The sequence below is a fragment of the Papilio polytes genome, unplaced genomic scaffold (assembly GCF_000836215.1).
Source record: "Papilio polytes unplaced genomic scaffold, Ppol_1.0 DF824102.1, whole genome shotgun sequence".
NCBI classification, from domain to species: Eukaryota; Metazoa; Arthropoda; class Insecta; order Lepidoptera; family Papilionidae; genus Papilio; species Papilio polytes.
Window position 1 is genome coordinate 4870063 of NW_013525102.1, and position 21743 is coordinate 4891805.

Sequence of the window (21743 nt, forward strand, 5' to 3'; positions counted from 1 at the left end):
ACAAAAGTAGACAAAGATAAATGACTTGTTTGTTACATTTTTTATTAAATACGTTTAGTGCCAATGATCTTATCAGCCAGTGCGTAGAGCTCTTCGACGGTCTGAAAAGAAAAAAGAATCCACCGATTAAGTTGTTACATAAGCCTATCAAGTACCAATTTGCTATAGAAGTTTTGGTGTCCGTAAAGATTTTAGTATCGGCATTGCATCGATCGGAGAAGGCATCAAACGGTAGCGTAGTAAACAAGATTTAGTTTACGAAGTGTTGGAGTTGACGGAGGAATTAAGTGTTCTACATTGTGAAATCAAGTGTAAAAATGTATTACACACTTGGAATACATACGAATTAACAGTTTTCAAAATTATAATAACTACTCGACTTTGAGAGTGCCAAATGCAATTGCATTATTATTTTTGATTTGTGACAGTAGTATCCTGTTATTTTTGTGATCACATCCTCTCGAAGCGTTCCACATTTTACTAACGTCAGCAACAATTCAAGATTAATCACGTTTACGGAACAAATATTTGAAACAAAGATTTGTTTATTCGTGCCAAGCAACAGAGAGATGTCAATGACACCGACTGACGCTCGTGTCCGCATTGCGTGGACTCTGCACAGTCGCCATCTGCCGGACGCGATTTTTACACGATAACTACAATGTATGCTGATAGTAACACTAATCAGAAATGACTAACTGTCCACAAGCCCTATTACAAAATGTATCTAGGTATAAATATTTTGACATTGATTAAGATATAAAGGAAGATCGGTTCTTAACAGAACTCTGACCGCGTACCGCCATGCTACGGCGGTATTGTACCAAATTTTTCGAAGACTGAAATCTCTATTAATTTCTCGTACGATACAACAGAGAGCAAATCAGTTATCGGGAAACTAGCATATAATATATGGAGATGGAAACAACATTTCCGATATAATAAAAACTTATAAAGCATTAAATACCGCTATTAAGTATTTAAAAGATTTTTCTTTAAGATGATAAAGACAGTTGATCTGCCACTCTTTCCTATATAGAGATGATGTGATTGAATGGTTTACAATATAGGTATAAATCGTACGCATTTATAAAACTCAATTACTGCAGTATGCATTAACCTGACTATCGGTCTGCCAGTGAGTGATACGTGGAAGGTTAATCACGTTTCATCGTGATTCATTTGAACTTGATTAAGTTTCTAGTTTAAACTAGCCAGAGTAAGTAAACGATAAGATTTACTTTGTAGGTTTGTTTCAATTTGTACGTTACAGAAAATTTCTATGCAAAAACAAATGAATAGTAAAAGTAAAAAAATGGCAAGAATCGATCATATTGTTAGCGATCAAAACTTAGACTTTATAAAATGTATTTAACATAATAAAAAGAGTTAGTGAATTTGTTTGACATTCTCGATATAGTCTAAGGAAGGGACTGAAGTTCGGAAAACAAGATTATAACTACAAATTGGTAAACAAAAAATCAATAAAACCGTCTGGCTCTGACACTTTGCGCAAGAATGGGTAAAGATTGAATGACTATATCACTCATTAAAATCGTTTATATACGAGTACATACATATAAAAACAGTACCTTCCTAAGATACTAAAACAAAAAACTATGAATTGAATATTCATTTAAATGGACCAAGAATTAAAAATATTGTCTTAACATAACTACTCAAGTTCTCAGTGGCACATCACGATTGTTTGTTTAGTATTCGGTATCAAGGAGCAAACTGAGCTAGGGGTCACTCGGAGTTATTAGATATCCGGTTGTATCCAGTTTGACACGAGCCTTGTTACTTGTATGTAAACAAAATGTCGATTACTTCGTGCACCATCTAATACAAGTCGTAAATCTTAAATGGTCCGCAGGGAGAATGAGCGCCGATAGTGCAGACCTTTTGACATTCTGGCATCATTTTGTTGGATCTAGACTATTCTAAGTTATGTAAAAATAATTATTTAAGAATTAAAGAATACTATCCAATGTGAGCTCTCTATTTGCATCCCATTATATTTAAAAAAATGTGTGTTTAAATTTTGTACGTATTACATCATTTAAAAATTTTACCGTAAGGTTTTTTAATGTCTTAACATCGTTGGTTTCATATTTAAGTACTGCAAATTGTTCCTCGGTGAAGCGGACGCCATTCTCAATGTCTGCTAGTTTGCGTTCCTCTAAATCGGCTTGACATTTAGCAAGGAGTTGCTCAGCGGTGAGCTTTGAACTTCCATCATCAAATTCTTCTGCTTCACTTTCTTCACCGATAGTCTAAAAATGTAGTTCATTAAAAACTAGTTCTTAAAAGGTTGAAAGTATAAGGAATATAAAACATAATCTTTCTGAACGAAACATCGTCACCAGCATCAATTTGGAGTTATTTGTAAAAATACAAATAATTAAACTTTTTATACCGAGTAAAAATACATGGCTTACCTGATCAGCTTTTTGTGATGATTTTAGTTTTCTGTAATATGCATCGGCTCTTTTCTTCGACGCTTTGGCAACTTCCTTGTTCACCATCCTCCAAAACACAAACACGGGGTGATTGTGGAGCTCGGGAGGGCACTCCTTGAGGGGAGTCTTACCCACCAGTATCAATCTTTTCAGTCTTTCCATCTCATCGAGCTGTGGGCATAATTACTTTTAGTAAAAAGTGTTTTAGAAATATGTTAGTACATAGTTGTACTAACATATTTCTAAAATTGTAGTTGTTAGTACATCATCAACTACGGTTTGTCTTTCTTTTTTCTTAGCATATTGTTTTGCTGTCAATACTCACGACTCTCATAGATATTCTTTTGTTGAGGTTCTCCTCGTTGACGCTGCGTATCATCTCCTCCAAGTCGGTCATGTATGTCTTGTCGGTGAGGCGCACCAGGTTGGAGCCCATGTGCTTCTCGAGGCGGGCGCGGACATGCGGGTGCAGAAAGCTAGAGCAAAACATTAACAAATTGAAACACTGTATGATTGGACACTAAACATGATGCACAATAATTAGGATAAGGAATAAGTACGCATTTTCTACGCTTATTGCAAAAACCAACACAATTTAGTTGTAGTTTTAACACACAATGTTATAAAATTAACCGAGTTTGTATAAAAATGTTAACTATTGCATCTAAAAGCAAATTTAACAGCAGACGCTACTTACGTGCCCCGCGCTGGCTGGTGCAATGTTTGTCGATTCGTTTTGGCTGCGATTTTTGATGAACTTGGAGCAGAAGACTGACTTACCGTCTAGCCGCGTTCGCCGTAAAGTTTTAGTGGTTTTGACGCGCGGTGGCTCGTGTCATAGTTGAGACCTTTATAGTAATACAGTGTAGGGCGAGCCTGGTACTGTGAGGTACGCCCGCCGACACCACATGTAAGTCGCCTCTAAGGGAACGTATACATTTACTAGATGGAATTAATTTGCAAATAAAGAAAGACTAACATGACGATGAATATAGCTAATCTATTGGAAGCTTATTTAAGACCCCGTGTAACCATGAATGTTTGTCTTTACTCGGCGGAAACGGAGATTTTGCGACGATTTGTATATATGTTTACGTAAAATATGTTTACATTATGCAATTAAATCAACCCATTTTGAAGTCATTCCAATCATATTATTCCCTGCTGTCTTGTAATTAAAGTCACTCGGTCTTCTTCACTTTTTTTAATTAGTTTTCGAGTTAATGTTTCCATATTGCATCAAATTAATATTTAATCGATACACGTTCCCCAGCAGGGAAAATGACAAGCTGATGATGATGTTTTAAGCAAAAATAATAAACAAAAGATTTATCCAGTATGTAAGCCACATTATATTGCGTGGCTAAAGTTTGTCAGACAATCATACGAGTACATGGTATAGAATTATGGTTTTGGTATAAATTTCGTTGATAGGGTGTACCTGTCAAAGTGTCATGATAAATTTACTTTAAAATACATTTTAGCTTTTTTTAGTTATCGATCAAAAATTTTATTTAAACACAACTTTAGATGTGTTAAGTTCAATTAAATTTAATTTAATAATCAGAAAAGGAAGACGCTGTTACACTTTGATATATTTAAAATTAACACGCATTTAACATTTTATGTTGTATTGCATTTATAAATTGATATGTGTGTCAAGGTATGAAGCCAGACTCATCGTAAACTCGCGGTAGCCGTCTTTATGGTTTAATAAATCTCCAAAACTCGGTAAGGCTTGACTTATTCGTCCTTATTTCGCTTTTTGCCGCTGCCTACAAAGACATTTAGTTAATAAAACTTTATTAGGGCGCTTTCAACTGTAAACTGTCACGCATCAATAAGAAAACATGCGTTGGGGAGATTGGCTCATAATTTTTTTACTATGTCTAGTCGTTTATTTTAAGAAAAACCATAATGTTATCGTTACTAAATACTGAAATATCACAATTTTTTCTTTAAATAAAATGAAATACAAAGATAAATTAAAAGCTACAGTGTTGGTCGCTTTATAAAAACCTTTTTCAATGTGTGTACGAAACCTTTATTGACATGGGGGACATATGGGGAATGTGTAAATTTATTTAGGGCGAACCAAAGACCAAAGTCTGATGTAGAGTTTTTTCCCTATATTTAGACCACTAGTTAATATAGCAGTGTAAATCAATGCTAATTATCATCATTAAAAACCCCTAGGTATATAATTGATAGTGGTTTTATTTAGTACAGGTTAATAGAAATTGTTTTGCAGCTGTTTGCTATCTTCAAAGTTTTAGATAAAATTTAAATCTTATTATATCCGAACAAAACTTAAAACTAGAAAATTTGCCAAAATAAAATGTAATCAATGTTATAAAATAGACAGAGGCTCAATATATCAATCATCTAAATCTTTGAAACGGATCGGAGCCGACAAATCGATAAAGAACAGACGTACTCTGGTGGGAATAGACCGAATAGATTGGAAATAGACCTCCAATAAATCGATGTATTGATGGACAAGATAGATCTTTCGTTGATTATAAAATAATCGAGTTCTAAAGATCGATTCGATATTTCGAAACTACGCTTGCATGTTGGAAAACATCACGAATACGATGGGAAGGGTGAGAAATTAATTGCTGCGTTGCGTTTGCGAGTAATACTGGTAAATTGTTTTTTAAATTACAATAACAGTTGCTTTGATTGTTTTGTTTTTAAGTTTATAGCTACCAATTAAAGGCGTTTGTGTCAATATATTTAAATCTTTTACAGGTGTCTTAAAATCCCTGGAAATAAAAATTGAGAAAATGTGAGGTGATTTTTAACTAGTGTGTTTTTGAAAGAGTTCAAAGAGAGATAAATCTTAAACTTTAGTATGGTCATAAAAATTCTAGGAATTACTACGAGTAATTATATATAATCAATATTTTAGTTAAGTGCTGTGGTTCACAGATAATAAAGCATATGATATCACTGGGACCTCCCCAGTTACAACGGACAGCATCACACTATCATTCCATTTCCCTTAACGATACGGTTTAATACAAAGAGGACCTTTATACCTACTCATTTAAGGAAAAGAATATTAAAATCATGTTATAATAATAATTATTATTTAGTTAAGTTTGCTAGGTTTTAATATTTCATTCAAATCTCATAAAAGTTCTAGCATAGCGGAATATTATCCACTTATTTATTAAATAAAAACTAATAGAGCATTGGAATTTAAAAGAAACATGCAATGTATTTGCAAACAATAAAAAAGAAAATAAAAATTAAAAAATGCGACGGCTGAATGTTAAATTAAATATCGGCATGTATTTAAACGGTTCAAATGTTATCTTAATAATATGATAAATGGGAAAGTTTGTATATTTGGATGGTTGTTTTATAAGGTATATTGAAGGTCTGGATGGACCTGTATGAATTTTGGCACAGATGTAGAGACAAGATGTAGTAACACACCTAATTAACTATTTTTTTTTATTTCGCGCGGACAGATTCACTGGCAACAGCTAGTATAATATCAAGATTGTCTTACGAAATAAAATCGTTGTGGCATTTTGTCGACTGAAGGTTATCTTACGTCCGTCTTGATAAACTATTACTTGGAGCAGTTGTAGAAAAGTATTTTTTTTTTATCAAATGGGGGAAACGTGCTGCAGATAGCCTCATCTATATTAATTGATCATAGGTATCGCCATGCATATCTTGATATCTACACCACCAGAGGAACCTTACGCGTTGCCTTTTTTACAACTTGGAATACTTCGCTTTGAACAATCTCAGTCAATTAGAGAAAAAATGGGGCAAGCGATGGCGAAATCTAATTTTACACGACTGTGTTGAATTTCGATATCATTAAATATAAATAATAAACAACATAATATGAAACTTAAAACTTTTTTGAATTACATAGTGTTTATCAATAGTCTTTACTTCGCAAACAATATTTCAATAGAGTGCAATACAAATATTCTTTAAAATACTCTACATCTTACAGAGCGACTTCTCAAATCCCTGATATTATATACACAGATATACATAAGAAATACGTAAGCTTGTTGCTTGCAAATAAAAACATTCGATAAGCGTGAGTTGCTAAAGCGATTCGATAGTCTGACAGAGGGGTCATCATAAATCTACGCAAGTCGTTTCCCGGAATGATTACACACTGCCCGAATTACAAGTGACGACACGACGACGTGACGTGTCACTCACGTGTATGCTGCGGTCTTCTGCTGTAAATACGCCCTAAATCTCCGGAAAGAATGCTCTCGAGATAACTCACCGATGAAATGTTCTGAGTCACTCGTAAATAAATAGTCTTGATACATACATTTTTATGGGTCGTTACACAAAAGTAGAAATCGACTGAGTTGAAAATGGCACGGCAATAAAACGTAACATCCGTGTAATAGAAATTTAAAAGATTTACGTATACTAACGTAAAATACTTTAAATAGTAATTAAATTTTACACATTCACTCATATGCAAATAATATATGTACTCGTCTTGAATCAAGTAGACTATATGATAATTTTACTTGAGAATATAGTGATAAATTAAACTACTTTAATGAATAAATATGTGTTTACGTTTAAGATGTTCGAAACGGCGTTATATCGTAAGCAGTAAAATCGAATACCGTGATATTTTTAAAGCCATAAAACTCACGTCACGGGTTTAAACAGTTTGTGAATGCTCGTTCCATTTTACGGTATTAGCATAGTTTTCATCTGCACTTACGCATAGTTTTATCTCTACATTCATTGTAGTAAGCGAGTTTTGATATAAACAACATCAGATTTTTTTTTAAAAGAATAAATGGCCGTTTCCAGAAATTTCTATTCCAAGAACACATTAATTTTACACTAGCCAGACTTAAAATTACTTACTTTATTAATTCACTGGTCTTTTCGGTTTACCTACTTTTTATTTAAATGGCGGTAAAAGCTAACAAATTTTGAAGAAAAATTCAGCAAACATCTACTTTGCACTCATTAACAATAAGTGAGTTTAAAACAACATTCAAATACAAAATGTACAATCATTTAGGATCTACCAAACGTGGAATTAATACGATAATATTTCGACTTTTCATGTTCGTACAAACAAATTGAAAATATACATAATTTGATATTGAAATAAACTGCGAATAGACGAAACCCCTTTGACGTTTTATCCCATCGAACATCCATAAAAATACATACGTAGGTCTGTTTTATAGAGCCGTTACTTTCCGAGAATAATAAAATAAAATGGGATTTCCGAGATCGATGTAACATCTGGCTAACGTATTTATATTATTATACACAACTTAAGGTTTTTCATCGCCCATAACAAGTGTAAAATATTTTAAAAAAGTAGTAAAATATTGTCAAAAGTATTTTTCTAAACACGATAATCTATCGCAAACGACGAAGAAAAAGCGATTTTTTTATGTCGGAATAAAAGCGCGTAAAGTCCAAATGACGCACAATGTTTACACATTACGTAGTCAAAACCTGCGAAGCACTTTCAACCAAAACAAAGCTTGTCTCGATAGCGTAAACCTGTCCGAGATCCGCTGACCGTAATTCATCTCTGATTTACGATCCTTTTAGATACGTTCAGAGGAAATACTTTTACACCGATTCCACCGCATGTACCGACAACAAATAAAAAATGCACCGAGATGTTACACGAAGAGCTATCGGAACAATATAATTTATTGTAGAAAAGAATGTTTCTGTAAGATTTATGGGTTAAAATTATTGGTACATTTCGTCATAACATGTGCGAGTAGTACGGTGCAGAGATAAAAAAGTTATGTGCATGTCGAGAGTAGAAAACCTCAAGGCGGACGTAGTCCTCGGCTGCAGGTCGATCGTGACTTCATCGTAATCGCCGGTGGAGCGCCGCCGGCCGCGGTCAGCTAGCAGCTCTATTGTCGTCCAGAAGGAGCTCTCCGAGGAGCTCGAGTTGGCTCGCTGCATGTTATGGATGCTTATGACGATTGCATGTTGTCCCACAAACGACTGGAGGTGCAATGACTACCGCCGCCATTACAGTCACCAAGAGCCTGCCACCCCCGATCGCGCCGCACCCCACGCGTCACCCTGCCACACGCGAACATTAATACTGTTTGACACGTCTGACGGATGATTTTCCGCACACTCGCTGAACGAATTGACACACAAGGCTTTTTCAAACAGCCATTGGAATATATTAATTTCAATATTACAATATAGTACACATTAAATTAGCACTTAACCGCCAAGTTTGTTCGTGTACTTGTACGTAATCTAAGGAGATATCTACTCTTAGAGGAGACATGTTATCTTTGACTCTACAGGTCTATAGATTTCAGGTGATAGTTGTCACATATTTTATTGGTCCTGTTAAGTATTTAAATGCTTGTTTGAGTGGTTGGTGGAGTGCCCTACATGTAAAGGTGTCCCGTTTTTGCTTGCGAGCCTAGCGCGGGTGACCCGGATGGCGCCAACGTCGCCGCGACCGGGTCAGCAGGCCGTGCGGCCTTCGCGTCCTACCAAAATAATTACGTTGTCATCCAGTTCATTGACATTAATTTATTGCATTTGTTCATTCCGTGATTCTTTCACGTAACCACGCCATGTGACGAAGCGCAACGCACAAGCTTTCGTGTGTGTATGCTTATACACGCTTGGCTTGAAGCATACTTTCCTAATGTGTATTCTTTCCTATAGTTGCGGACAATACTTTCTTCATAAATATACATAGTGTAACTGAGTGATAGGTCAATGAACTTGTTGTATAAAGTTAACTGCGAAAACTCGAAAGAACATTAACACGAACGTTAAAGTTTTCTGCGATTCTATCTTGCATAACATCGAGTCACTTTTTTGTGATGTAAGCTGAAAGTATAATAGAAAAACAGTTACATTGCAGTTAAATTTAGATTATTTGAAGAGCAAATGCACTATTCGGGAAAGTGAATATTACGATCCGATGATATATTGATATGAAAACGGCGACGTCAAGCGTTGCTAATCGATTTAAATTTTTCTGAGATGTATTTTTGTAAGTGAAAAATAAAATCTTAAAATTTATGTTGATCCATAATCGTTTTGTTCTTCTACGTACTTGTTTATAAATGTAACATATCGATTTTTAATATAAAAACAATTTTGACACAAGCTTTCAATAACAAAGGATTTTGTTGTTGAATATAATTAAAATTTATCTCGTTTTAAACCACTTGGATTCTAAAACTTTAAAGAAACAAAAACATTTTTAGAAAGTAATAGCTTTTGGCGCGTAATGTTATAGCTACCCTACCGCTCCACTCGCTCTATGGTCGTTGAGATCTTTACTTTTTTGTAAAACAAAGACCTTGTCGTAATTGATCCGAGAAGCGCAAAGTAGGCTTGACGTCAAACTAAAAACAAATGAATCTTCAGATACAGAAGTAATCATAGGATTTTTTTTAAATTTTTCTTAAGTAAAAATGTATGAATTTTTTTGTTAGTTTACTAATAAGGAGTATTTAGATTACATTTAAAACGTTAATGTAATAAACACGTGACAGCAACACTATCAGAGAGCGGGAGGTCACGTGATTACGTCTTTGTTACACACTAAATAGAACATGGTAATAATAAAAACTTATTAAAACGATACAACTAAACTAGAGATAAGAAAACTGTTATTATTGCTTAGCAACAAAACATAAGCTTAATAACGTAGTTATGTTTATCTACAAAGATTAATATAGCTAAACAGGAAAACTCAATTAAAAATACATCATCATCCCCCCTACTTTATCCTTCTTCTGTAAAGTCGGCGCACCGGGTTTTCGTCCTCCAAATAACCCTATCATCCGTCATGTCAGTCATCACTCCCTTCTTGATCATGTCACCTTTCACGCAATCTACCCATCTCTACAATAAAAATACAATTTCCAATATTATTATATCATGAAATTTCTTTAGCATTGCTCGTGGCAACATATACTGATAAAAGTATTGCACGAAAACAAACCGTCGTATGACCTATCTGTCAAAGGTGACCCCACACGGAGCAATCATTTGCAATATTATGAAAAAAATTCTACGAAATATATCATAATAAAATATTTATATTTAAGTTTTGCTGAAGATAAAATTTGGTCAACTGATAGCGTTTATAAATCAATGGATTTTTCTTATTGCTGATGCAATTTAAACAAATATATGCGCATGTTATTGCTAATATATTTTTATCAGAATACATTGTATTTTTAAGGTAACTACTACGTAATGTTAATTATTCTAATAACATTCTACATTACATCAAAAAACGTGTAACTAATTCAAATATTCTTATAAAAGCTGTATAGAATTCAAAAGTTATTTAAGCTATAGGTTATTAGTATTAAATAATGCCTAGTTATAAAACTCACCTCTAATCTCCAATATGAAGTCCTTAAAAACAAATCATAGATGTGTTTATCTATACTATCTATATCTATACTATTATAATAAAGCGTAAACACACACTTCTTCGTTGCCTAAGATGTCAGCAATTACAGCATATTTTTGAATAATTCTATTTTTAATAAAAAGCCCTACACTTACGTCACGCTTTAGGCTATATATTTTCACGCCATTAACCTTAGTGGCTAAATACTTTGGATAAAAACCATAATGTGGGAAAGAGACCATAAGTTGCTGCCAATATCAAGGAAGCAAGACTGTCAAGGTTTGTCATGTCATGTCATTTTGACATTTGCTATTAATAATTTGACAAATGTAAACAATAAAATAAAGCTTTCATAATTACATGCCGATGAAGCCGCACGGGAACAGCTAGTTAAAATATATTTCGTGGAACTAAGTTCATGTATGAACTCACGCATATTGTATGATCTTGGCCTGCCACCAGCGCGGCAGGTTGGGTAGTTGGAACCTCTTCATCCTGCGGCGTCTCTCCACCTCACCCTCGCCGAGCTCATCTTCGCCTTCCACCTGATACGTATGTTAATACGTCACAAATTAAGACAATATTACTTCCAGGGAATCTAGAAGGTGCATGCGGACAGACCGTGTGCGCCCTCCCGCGAATTAACCCGTATGACCTGAGGGTCTGTGGGGCCATGGTTGGTTGTGGGTAGGAAATTGTATATTATATTTATATATGCAGAAACTCTGCTATAAATAGTATGTTGATTAGCTTGTTATCCAAGCCTTTCGAACCTTAAAACCTCGGACAATCGATTGAACGGTTAAAATGTGGTTATATAATTATTCTTCATATTTTGTGACCGTTCCTTTGTAATGAGGAATTAAGATGCGGAATAATATAGGATAGTAGTTAAGAAAACCTAAGAATAATTAGGATAAGGCATTACTTACATGAATCTTGACCCTCTTATCTTTATCATTATCATCAGGCATTTTCGCTATTTTTATATCACTTTAAATTTTGAAAGAATTTTTAATTGATTTTATATTTTTACAATCTAACACATATTATACTGAATTTTGATCAAATTTTTAATTTTATTACACTTTTTAAAAAATTTCAAAGTCCAAAATTGACATTTTGTCAAATTATACAACCGTCAAGATTTTAGGAATTCTTTTTTTTACGTCAATTTTCATAGTTGCCAGTATCATTTTAAGTGACAAAGCCATAGAGCCAGCAGACAATACGTTGCACAGCTCCGCCCAAATTCATACCACATGATAAAAAGCATTTTCGATTTTATCTCCGTGTTTTTACTGCTCACTAGATATACATACATTGACGATGTAGAAAGTATTTGGATAATAAAAGCAGGACATGTTCTATTTAATAACATATATTTTATAGTCAAATCTGTTATGTTATTTGTGTGCATGCTTCGTTATTCAATGCATGTAGAGGAACGTGCAACTTGTTGCGGTATGTATTCCACTGCTCCCGGACTTCGATTTCCGCCGGGCCCCAGAGCGCGTTCGCTCGACAGTTCTCCTTGATACGCTGAAAGAGATCCATAGTACAGAAACCCTGTCATTTTCATAGATATGACCTTTACAGGCCTGAGAATTTGGTGAATACAAACTTAACATTTACATACAATCCAATGATTAAAAAAAAATATGCATTATTTACTCTAGAAGATTTTCTTTGAGAAGCGAGGACATGAACAAGTAAGTATTAAGATTGAATGTGGATGGCTAGAAAGGTAGGGGAAGACCGAAGAAAGTATGGGTGGAACGTGTGAATGTGGATATGCTTAAGGGAGTGAATTCAAATATGACGGCTGATAGAGATGTATGGGGGAGCAGCACATACTGTGCCCACCCTTCGGAGGGACAAGGGCAAGTTGATGATGATTCCAGAAGATTTTCGTGTTAATTGTGATTAAGATTAAAGGATATGTTAAGGTTTAAATAGTAATTACTTGCAGAATGGGTCCTCTAGACATGTAAATAACTGTCATTGCATAAATAGGAATGCATACGACTGACGCAAGTGCGACACACCAGCCAGCTACGCCTGACGCTTCACGCAGCGAGTAGCCGGCCACTACCTGAATAGAGAAATATCTGACATCAAATACCTGACTCGAAATAAAAAAAAAAAACAAACAAATTAAAAAAAAATAACTTGTAGGAATTGTATGAATTGCAAAATATAAAAACAAATACGGTGATTGTAATATTACTGCTCTAACGACAGCTTTTTATTCTAACTTTATTTAGGTTAAAATTTTTGGCTACATTTTGTAATATAAAGCATGCTACGATCCCTTAGTACCGGGGAACACTTGGCAACACCGCACAGAATTTGACAAGTTAGTAAACATCAGCTGCGAAAAACAACCGGAATATGTTTTGATCTTTGATTTAATGCGTATTCCTGGCGAGGAGCCAACATGCCATCTTCGTAAATACTTCCCTTGCTTCCATACCCATATACTGCGACCATACATTCTTCATTTACGCTTAATCCTAATGTTATATTCTTTAGTTAGTAATTTAATTCGTATTTAAATGCTCCTAAATTACAAATCTATTTTTTCTCAATGATAATCTTTAACAAAGAAACTAGTAAACGACATGACTGTAATTTCCCTTTTATACTTGTATTTCAACTGCCAAAAACACTTTTCTTAAATTATGCATTACAATGTCTACCTATAACATTTAATAAACATTTTTACCAATAAAATAACAGGCAGTATATATCTCCAGAGTATCAGCCAGAAATTCGTGAGTGGTCTGCCGGTCATGAAGAGCACGTCCATCCTGAGTTTATCCTGGCCGTAAGTGTACACAGCCGCTACCAGCTCCAGGATGCAGACAATAGGAACGCAAGCTATCGCCACGTGCGAGTCCAGCAAACCAATTATGTGTAGACCAGCCTTTACACAAACAATACTTAACTAAGATCTGACATAGAAAAGAAATTTTGTTTGATATGTAAAGGTGATTGCATTTTCGTTAATTAATTTTTGCCTAGATAATCTACTTTTAGTAAATTTTTATATTTTTATACAAATGTTTAACGACCGCCATATAGTGATGAAATAGTCCGGATAGTTGTCTTTTACTAAATCTTTACTAAGGGTCTCTGAGTTCGACATTAAGAAAGTAATTAAGAGTCAGATATAGAACATGAAATCAAGACGTTTAAACAAACACTTCCGCTTTATAATAATCATTTGATTGCATGTTATTATTTCCGCTTACATAAATGGATGAAGGACTTCGGTATTTTCTTGTATTGAATAACAACCGTATCGCAGTATTTAGAATTATTATTTACTAATAATGTAACTAATAAATCATGTAATTACTACTGTTTAGTATTTTATTACAAGTGTTTACGCGCATGTTATTATTAGCTATACTAACCTTGGTGTTACAGATAGTTGAAATGGAAAAAAGTACTAAACAAGTCATAAGAGTTATCAGTTTTCTGCGACGATGCAACTTTGGATATTCGTCTAGGAACCCTGTAATGACCGCCTCTATCGTCACAAACTAAAATAGAAAAAAAAAACATGAATACATAAAAATTATAATGTAGAAGTTTTATTCAGCAATTTCAAAGTGTATTGTTTGTATCGTTATAAATGTAAAAAAGAGAAATTTACCATAGTATCAATTCCCAGAAAAAATAGCATAACAAAGAAGGTGATGGCCCAGAAATTGGGTGCCGGCATCAAAGTGACTGCCGCTGGGTATGTGATGAAGGCCAGTCCCGGGCCCGCGGTGGCCACTTCGCTGACGGGCACTCCGGCGCGCTCCGCCGCGAACCCCAGCACAGAAAACACCACAAATCCAGCCCAAATACTTGTACCACTGTTCACTATTGGTATTATTATTGATGACCTAAAAACAAACTGAATAACACGATACAGCAAATCGGTGCAATATTTGATAAATACGCGTCAGAAGATCACAGGTCGTTTTACGTAGAGTACGAAAATGCTAAATATAAATATTTGTTGTTGCGTTAAAATAACTTTAAAAGTCATTGGTGAAATGTTACGTAATTATTTCGTAATTCTACTAGAAAATACAATAAGATAATATGTTTTAAAATACACCCACCTCAAGTTATCGTAGTGAAATTTATTGAAGCTGGCCATGCTCACTAAACCTCCCCATCCCGGACCAAGCGAGTAGAATATCTGTGTTGCAGCATCTGCCCATACCTGGAATCGATTGAAATATATTGGAATCGATATTATAATTTTAATATGGTGTAACGACAATGGCTTTAAAGGACAGTAAAATGCTGACAGAATCGAACCTTGGGATTCTTCAACTGGCTCCAATCAGGAAGTATAAAATATAATATCCCTTGACCGGCGCCGGGTAACGTCACGCCGCGTATGAACAGAGCGAAAAGCACCACATACGGAAACAGAACTGTGAAGTAAACAATCTGCAAAAATGAAAAACAATTGTATTTTAAACCTGGAATGAGGAATAAGGGCAACGTGCCAATGTGACATCGCATTACTCACCTTACCGACGCTCTTGACACCACCACAAATGCAGAGGTAGACGAACACCCAACAGATCAGGTTGCAACAGAACAGAGGCCACACGATGCCACCGATCTCGTGAATGTTTGGCGACATTTGTAGTAGACGTATACTGTAATATGAAAACATTTGGCTTACCAAATTTAATTTAAAGAGAATTGATTTCGATTAGATATGTCTCCAGGAAGGTACTAGTAAGTTTATTACATAGTTATCTCAAATATCAGTTTAGGTCACTAGAATTATTTAGAAACCAAACAGTAGTAATTTATTTTACAGTACACAAAAAATATATATTTCACTTACTGGAAGAATTCATCTTCGGGAGTCGTTACCGCTCCTGTACTTCCTATTACAGATGTGGAGTTTCCAGTTAACTAAAATTAAACAAATCAAATCAATGATAACATTTCAAAAGTTGATTGCAGAAAATAATTTGAATTACCTCAGAACAACGATCAGTGTTCCATGAGTTTCCACAGTTCTGCCAGGGCAGGGGAGAAGTGAACGAATGATAGATGTACAGCAAGGGGAATGACATTATAGCAGCGAAGTATGTTGTAGCAATTATGTTCACTAAGATCACTGCATATCCCGCTCCTGTAAACATAAAACATCTTTTAAAATTATTTATTCTTTCCTTTTAATAGACAGTTGGTAACAAGTTACATTTAGTAGTTAGTTACAAATTTAAGCAGAGGTAACTAACCTTTGAACAGTGGGTTGATGTTGAATATAGAAATACATCCCGCGCTCGCAAACTGACCCAGCGTCGTCTCCAAATACACAAGCGGGATGCCGCAGATGACAAGAGTCAGGAAATACGGTATGAGAAATGCACCTGAAAATTGTTATAAGTTCTTATATGTACTTTGCATTTTTAAATCTCATAACGTTTTAATATGATTGAAAAGCGTAAATTGCGTCGTATTGTACATTGAAACCGTAGTGTAAAAATCATACCTCCTCCATTCCTATAACACAGATATGGGAATCTCCAAATGTTTCCAATGCCGACGGCGTATCCTAAACATGATAGTAGGTACTCTAACTGGCTGCCCCAACGCTCGTGCGACCCACCAGCCATCGAAAACGTACTAAATAAACCGCCGGTCGTGACCCCCTAGCGGCGCGATTCTTTCTGATAGCAGCATTAAACTAATTGAGGATATGGATGCTTATCCACCTATTGTCCTTTGCCTTCAATCACAGCACAGGCGATACAAATGGAAAATTGTGTGCGTGTTATATTAGGATGATCTTTAATCTATTTGTTTCTACAACTAAAGGGAAGTAATTTAGATCAAATTCGTGCAAGATAGTTAGAGATAAAAGGTAATTGGTACTATGAAACCAATTGAGAATGTAACCCTTAGTTTACCCACTGAATCATCGCTGCGTCAATTTCATACAACCGCAAATCGTTTATTTTTACGAGGAAATCAGTTTTAGAGATAGAAACAATAAATTTCATTTTCTAGGAATTGCCATTTTCGTATCACTCATAGGTGTCACATGCACGACATGACGCTGAACTAGATTTTAGAAATTGTATACTCTACTTTTAGTAGAATTGTTTGCATAATTCGATTTGACGGTAAGGACTTTTTTGCATTTAACTTGTTAAATGATGAATGGAAAATCATATTATTTCAATAACAACTGCCACAATTGGGATCTAATAATAAACAAATGACGGAAGACATTTAAACAGGTCCCATATTGTGACATTTCTATGTATAGATTTGCTATTTCATACATCAGTTAGTCTCGCTTGTTAACATCGGAATGTAGAACTATGCGCCAAATAGTAATAATTATAAATCTCATAGGACAGACGAAGAATTTTATGCTTGTTAGTGTCAGAGGTTTCTCTTTGAAGTGTGAAGCATTGTTAAAGTTCCTAACTGGCTAGAATAACTCCTTGTTGAAATACTTAACGTTTAATAGCAGCGTAAAACGTTTTTTTAATTTACCATCAGAATTTTCTTTTACCATCAGAAAGGTAATTTGCATGTGAGTAACGAAAGCTACATTTTTTCAAAAAGCGGGTATAGTCGCGAGCAACAGCTAGTTTTTTTTATAAATTCCGTATAGTTTAATAACGTAGAGTATCGATGCCAAATCCAAAATGACAAGTCATATTTTCCGGTAGTTGCTGCCTTGCGGATCCTTGATCAGTGTCCGTTTTTCCTTTCACAACTTTTGTAGCGGCTTGACTGTACTGCAAACTCTGCAAGAAAAGTAAATATTGCAACTTAAGCTATGTAATATTCTGAACATATGATAGAAACATAATTTACTAGCTTTCGCCTGCGACTCCGTAAGCGTGGAATTAAGAAAAGACAGTGAGTAACCTACGTGTTCTTCCAAGATATCTTCAACATCTATGCCAAATTTCAACGAGATTCGTTTAGCCGTTTATGCTAGAAACTCTAACAAACATCCATCCATCCATCTATCGAAACTTTTGTATTTATAATATTAGTTATAAATAAGATGTACTACCTTTGTTTCATTAAAAGACAAGTGCATGTATCGTTTTGCCTAATAGGTAAATTTGGAGAAAAGATCTAGTTTATTTTTGCAAGTCTAGATTGGCAAATTTTTAAAGTTTCTTACAGAGAGATCTCCATCGCCGTAATATATAGCGTCATCATCAAGCGTGTCGTCCCAGTGGTAGTCCTGCGAGGCTTGCGTCCAGTCGGGCCGGTTGAGGGCGCACTTTATAGTCGCTATCGTGGCTCTTTGTTCCTGCGGCCCGGCTTTCATCGTGTGAACGCTCTTCTTATCGGCTTTGCCTTGCTTTATAGGGATGCTCTGAACGGTACGATGGATATTAATTAAGTCACAAGCTTTATCAATGACTTTAACACAACAATTACTTCATTACTTTTGATTTATAATGCGCATTAATTGTTGTACATTGTGTTCATTCGTGATATATTAGCACTTATAAATATACTTTTATTAATAGCCAAGTTGTAAGCTCATTTACAGTAGAATAAGTTAAAGTCCAAGGGAAACACAAAATATTTTAAGTTAAAGAGGTTTTAAGTTATCAAGGGTCTATGTTATTATTTTTTGAAGTTATAGTTTTTAAGTTACCGAGGTTTGAGTTATCGAGATTCTACTGCATTACGCACAAGTCAAGGTCAATTTTTTTACTTATTATTTTCTATAAATACTAATCTAGGCCCAATAAATACATAAGAAGAAATCTTTTTATTCTCATGAAAACTAATTTAAATATTTTCATAGTACAAATACCTTACCACTGTATACACGAGTCGCAAAGTGACAACGGTTCGGAATGTGTCCCTCAAGCCAAATAAATTGGGACAGAATATCCGCACAGCTGGTTCTTGGAAATTCATAATCTTGTTCCACGGCACTCTATTGCTCTCGAAGACAGTGTAGTGACGGATCTCACGGGAATCCACAGCTGTCAAGTGGAAGATGTGAGACCCGCGAGATGATGCTTCACCCTCTGTGGACGAGATAATCGTAACTACCACATTCGAACTATTAGTCATACCTCACTGGATATTTCTCATTTATATTAAGGATAACTGAGGATTTCTGAGTATCAAAAATATAGGATTGATATTTGAAATAAAAAAAGAATTAGAACAACTATACGTTTCCTTTAGTCCAAACTTGGCCTCGTTTATCTAATAACGGTTGTCGTTTAGATTTTATTTATATGTCCTCTGTTCCTGTTACAAACAGTAATTCATACAGAAGTGATTGTGTGTAAGGTGAGATAGATACGGGTAGCGGAAATCTGTAACATGTACTTGCTCCTCTGGGTAATGGGCGTTAGTTATGATGTTGATTGTGTGTTCCTTGAAATGAATATGGTTTTCTTTGTAAATCTAAGGAACGTATATTTTACCTAAGACGGATTTACTTTTGACCATAGAGCCTATTTTGCTCGGCTCCCACAAGTCGTCCTCCGGCGGCGGTAACATTTCTATCAATGACTCATTGTTGCGAAACATTAAAAAGTTTCGTCTCGCCGCGTCCAACAACGGGAGCTCTAGTTCAACGTGGAAGGTCATTATGGCACCCTACAGAAATTGTAAGTAAATGATAAATAACAGTCTCTTTGCCCTATCGTCAACGTTTTTAAAAAGTAGCTATTGCTCCCGACTTCGTCCGCGTGTAATTCAGAAATTTTGCCTACTCAGCGATAAAGTAGCTTTTTAATGGTCAAAGAATTTTTTAAATCGGCCTAGTAGTTTTTAAGTTTTTTGAATACATATAAAAATCCAAAAATCCAAATTTTTCCTCTTTATAATATTAGTATAGAAGTATAGGAATATGTAGATATAGATAACCGTAAAAAGTAACCAGCTTAGTTTTGTACGTGCTTGTAACAAAGCATTTAACGTAATCTTTTACCAGAAAATTTGTACTTTTAATATTAAAAGTGTTTATTATTTGAAGGACCCACATTTGATATATAACAGACCCTAAATCTGCGTCCAAAATTTTGACAGGAATATTTTTACTCACTATAAGAACTATATTGTTAATACTAACCTTATCCCCTTTTGGTGGTTGAGGGGCTGAAATTATTCGGAATATAGTAAAGTTGAAATATGTGGAGCGTAAGTCATCCGGATGTATTTCAGAATGTTCGTCTGGCCGATCCGTGGGAAGAACTTCTCGCATATCCAACCACTGCAGTCTGGGTAACTTTGACAAAGTGAAGCGTGCATATCCTGCGCATACCTTAATGTTTTTTTAACGTTAAAAAAATTAAACATGTAACGTTGATATTGCAAAAGGATACCATACAGCGCCATCTATCAAACAGCAATAACTACAACGTACTGCGCATGGATTTCCAGCGAGCTGTAGCGAAACAAGATTCGGCAACGTTGACATAGCATTTAATGTAGCTTCCAAATCACAGATGTCGTTGTCACTTAAATCTAATACTGTGATGCTGTCGGGTAATTTACTAATGCCTTCAACACCATCTGACGAGAATTTGTATTTGAATTAAAAAATATGTAAAAACTTTAGCATTATGGTATTTTTAAAAAATAATTGGTCATTCACTTTACCTATAACATTTTTTCCCAATCCTAAATACAACAAACCGGATGGTAAACCCGCTGCAAGGACTTCTACAGACTTAATAAAATTACTTTGCATTTCGAGCGCTCTCAGTCCACGTGGCATAAACCCGGCGTCGATGTCACTCAGGAAATTTCCACATAAATTAAGACGGACCAGTCTTCGAAATCCGGTTAACCCTTTATCTAATTTGGTCATCTAAAACACAAACTATGTTAGTAAATACGTTAAGAATGTCGTACACAAATAGGTATTGTTTCTGTTCGTACTTTACAATCGTTTACTCTCAAAATATTGACGTTCTTAAAATCATGTTCCAAAATCTTTCTATCGTCGTAAGAAACAGCGTTTTTAATTAAATTTATCAAGTCATCGGTGATGCAATTGTCGTTTTGCCAACATATTTTACTTTCTTCATTAGCAAATTTTTCATTATCCCAAACCGCAGTGGGTAATATGATTTCCCATTGATTTTGAAGGCTTATGTTTGAATGTTTGTCAAGAAAACCACCTAAGACGCTTTTACTAATTTTCTGATGTAATGCTTGCGAAAATAGAACTTCCGGGACTTCTCCGTGGTAGCGATGTTTGCAATATCGAGCTGCTTCTTGTTGAATAGTCCAGTCGACGCCAGTTTCTATCCTTTCTTGATAACCTGAACAGGGCATTAAAAAGAACAAATAAAAAAATAACAAATTTAAATACTTCAATTTTAATAATAACGTATCTCTTGTATCTTAAACTTTACAATTAACCATTTAGTTTTGTTTGCCTTTCTTTTACAATATATTTGTAAGAATTACAAAATATTTGTATGTACCTTCAACAGCATCTCCTGGAACAAAATTCAAACTAGCGTCGCTTATATCTGGTCTGTTCACTGGTACTACCACTTTCCGAGCTATTTCTTTGGCTTTTGGTGGCATATTTAAATAAATGTAGATGTAAATGAAATACAAAATATATTTATTTCAATTACGAACGTCAAGTGCCTTTTTTGACAATGATGTTATGTAAAATGAGATATTAAACCTTTGGCTCGCTTGCAATAGTAGCAAGACAGTATTCATAGTAAAAAACTAAATTTAGAAACAATTATAGTGTTACACACTGGTTCAATTATATTAAAAGTAACTAAAGGAAGAATTTTATTCAGTTAATAGTTAATAACAGGTGTTAGAAATAAGTTTCGTTGCGATAGAACATACTTGAACTTTTC

At 34.8% G+C, this 21743-nt stretch overlaps 3 protein-coding genes across 5 annotated transcripts; all 3 read right to left on the minus strand.

The window, feature by feature from the left end:
* Positions 1–32: 32 nt before the first annotated feature.
* Positions 33–11944, minus strand: LOC106099922. The gene is made up of 6 exons (XM_013278613.1): positions 11802–11944; positions 11302–11414; positions 2788–2938; positions 2442–2633; positions 2076–2276; positions 33–101 (listed from the first exon to the last, which is right to left on the minus strand). The coding sequence occupies exons 1-6, from the start codon at positions 11841–11843 to the stop codon at positions 45–47; spliced, it is 756 nt and encodes a 251-aa protein (XP_013134067.1). The 5' UTR covers positions 11844–11944; the 3' UTR covers positions 33–44.
* Positions 11945–12232: 288 nt separating this feature from the next.
* On the minus strand, positions 12233–17506 carry LOC106099913 (sodium- and chloride-dependent glycine transporter 1-like). 2 transcript variants are annotated; one of them, XM_013278605.1, is made up of 13 exons: positions 17410–17506; positions 16397–16574; positions 16143–16274; positions 15879–16033; positions 15740–15810; positions 15413–15545; positions 15196–15330; positions 14994–15097; positions 14534–14771; positions 14292–14420; positions 13598–13798; positions 12836–12964; positions 12233–12411 (listed from the first exon to the last, which is right to left on the minus strand). In XM_013278605.1, exons 2-13 carry the CDS (start codon positions 16518–16520, stop codon positions 12271–12273), a joined length of 1692 nt encoding a protein of 563 aa, XP_013134059.1. In that variant the 5' UTR covers positions 16521–16574; positions 17410–17506; the 3' UTR covers positions 12233–12270. The 2 variants fall into 2 exon arrangements, with proteins under 2 accessions (XP_013134059.1, XP_013134060.1); XM_013278606.1 differs by lacking the exon at positions 16397–16574 and having other exon boundaries at positions 17410–17486.
* Positions 17507–17514: 8 nt separating this feature from the next.
* Positions 17515–21520, minus strand: LOC106099912. 2 transcript variants are annotated; one of them, XM_013278603.1, is made up of 9 exons: positions 21345–21520; positions 20794–21179; positions 20512–20722; positions 20276–20424; positions 19982–20173; positions 19332–19506; positions 18709–18923; positions 18056–18253; positions 17515–17666 (listed from the first exon to the last, which is right to left on the minus strand). In XM_013278603.1, the coding sequence occupies exons 1-9, from the start codon at positions 21448–21450 to the stop codon at positions 17532–17534; spliced, it is 1767 nt and encodes a 588-aa protein (XP_013134057.1). In that variant the 5' UTR covers positions 21451–21520; the 3' UTR covers positions 17515–17531. The 2 variants fall into 2 exon arrangements, with proteins under 2 accessions (XP_013134057.1, XP_013134058.1); XM_013278604.1 differs by lacking the exon at positions 20276–20424 and having other exon boundaries at positions 19982–20007.
* Between the last annotated feature and the right edge of the window lie 223 nt (positions 21521–21743).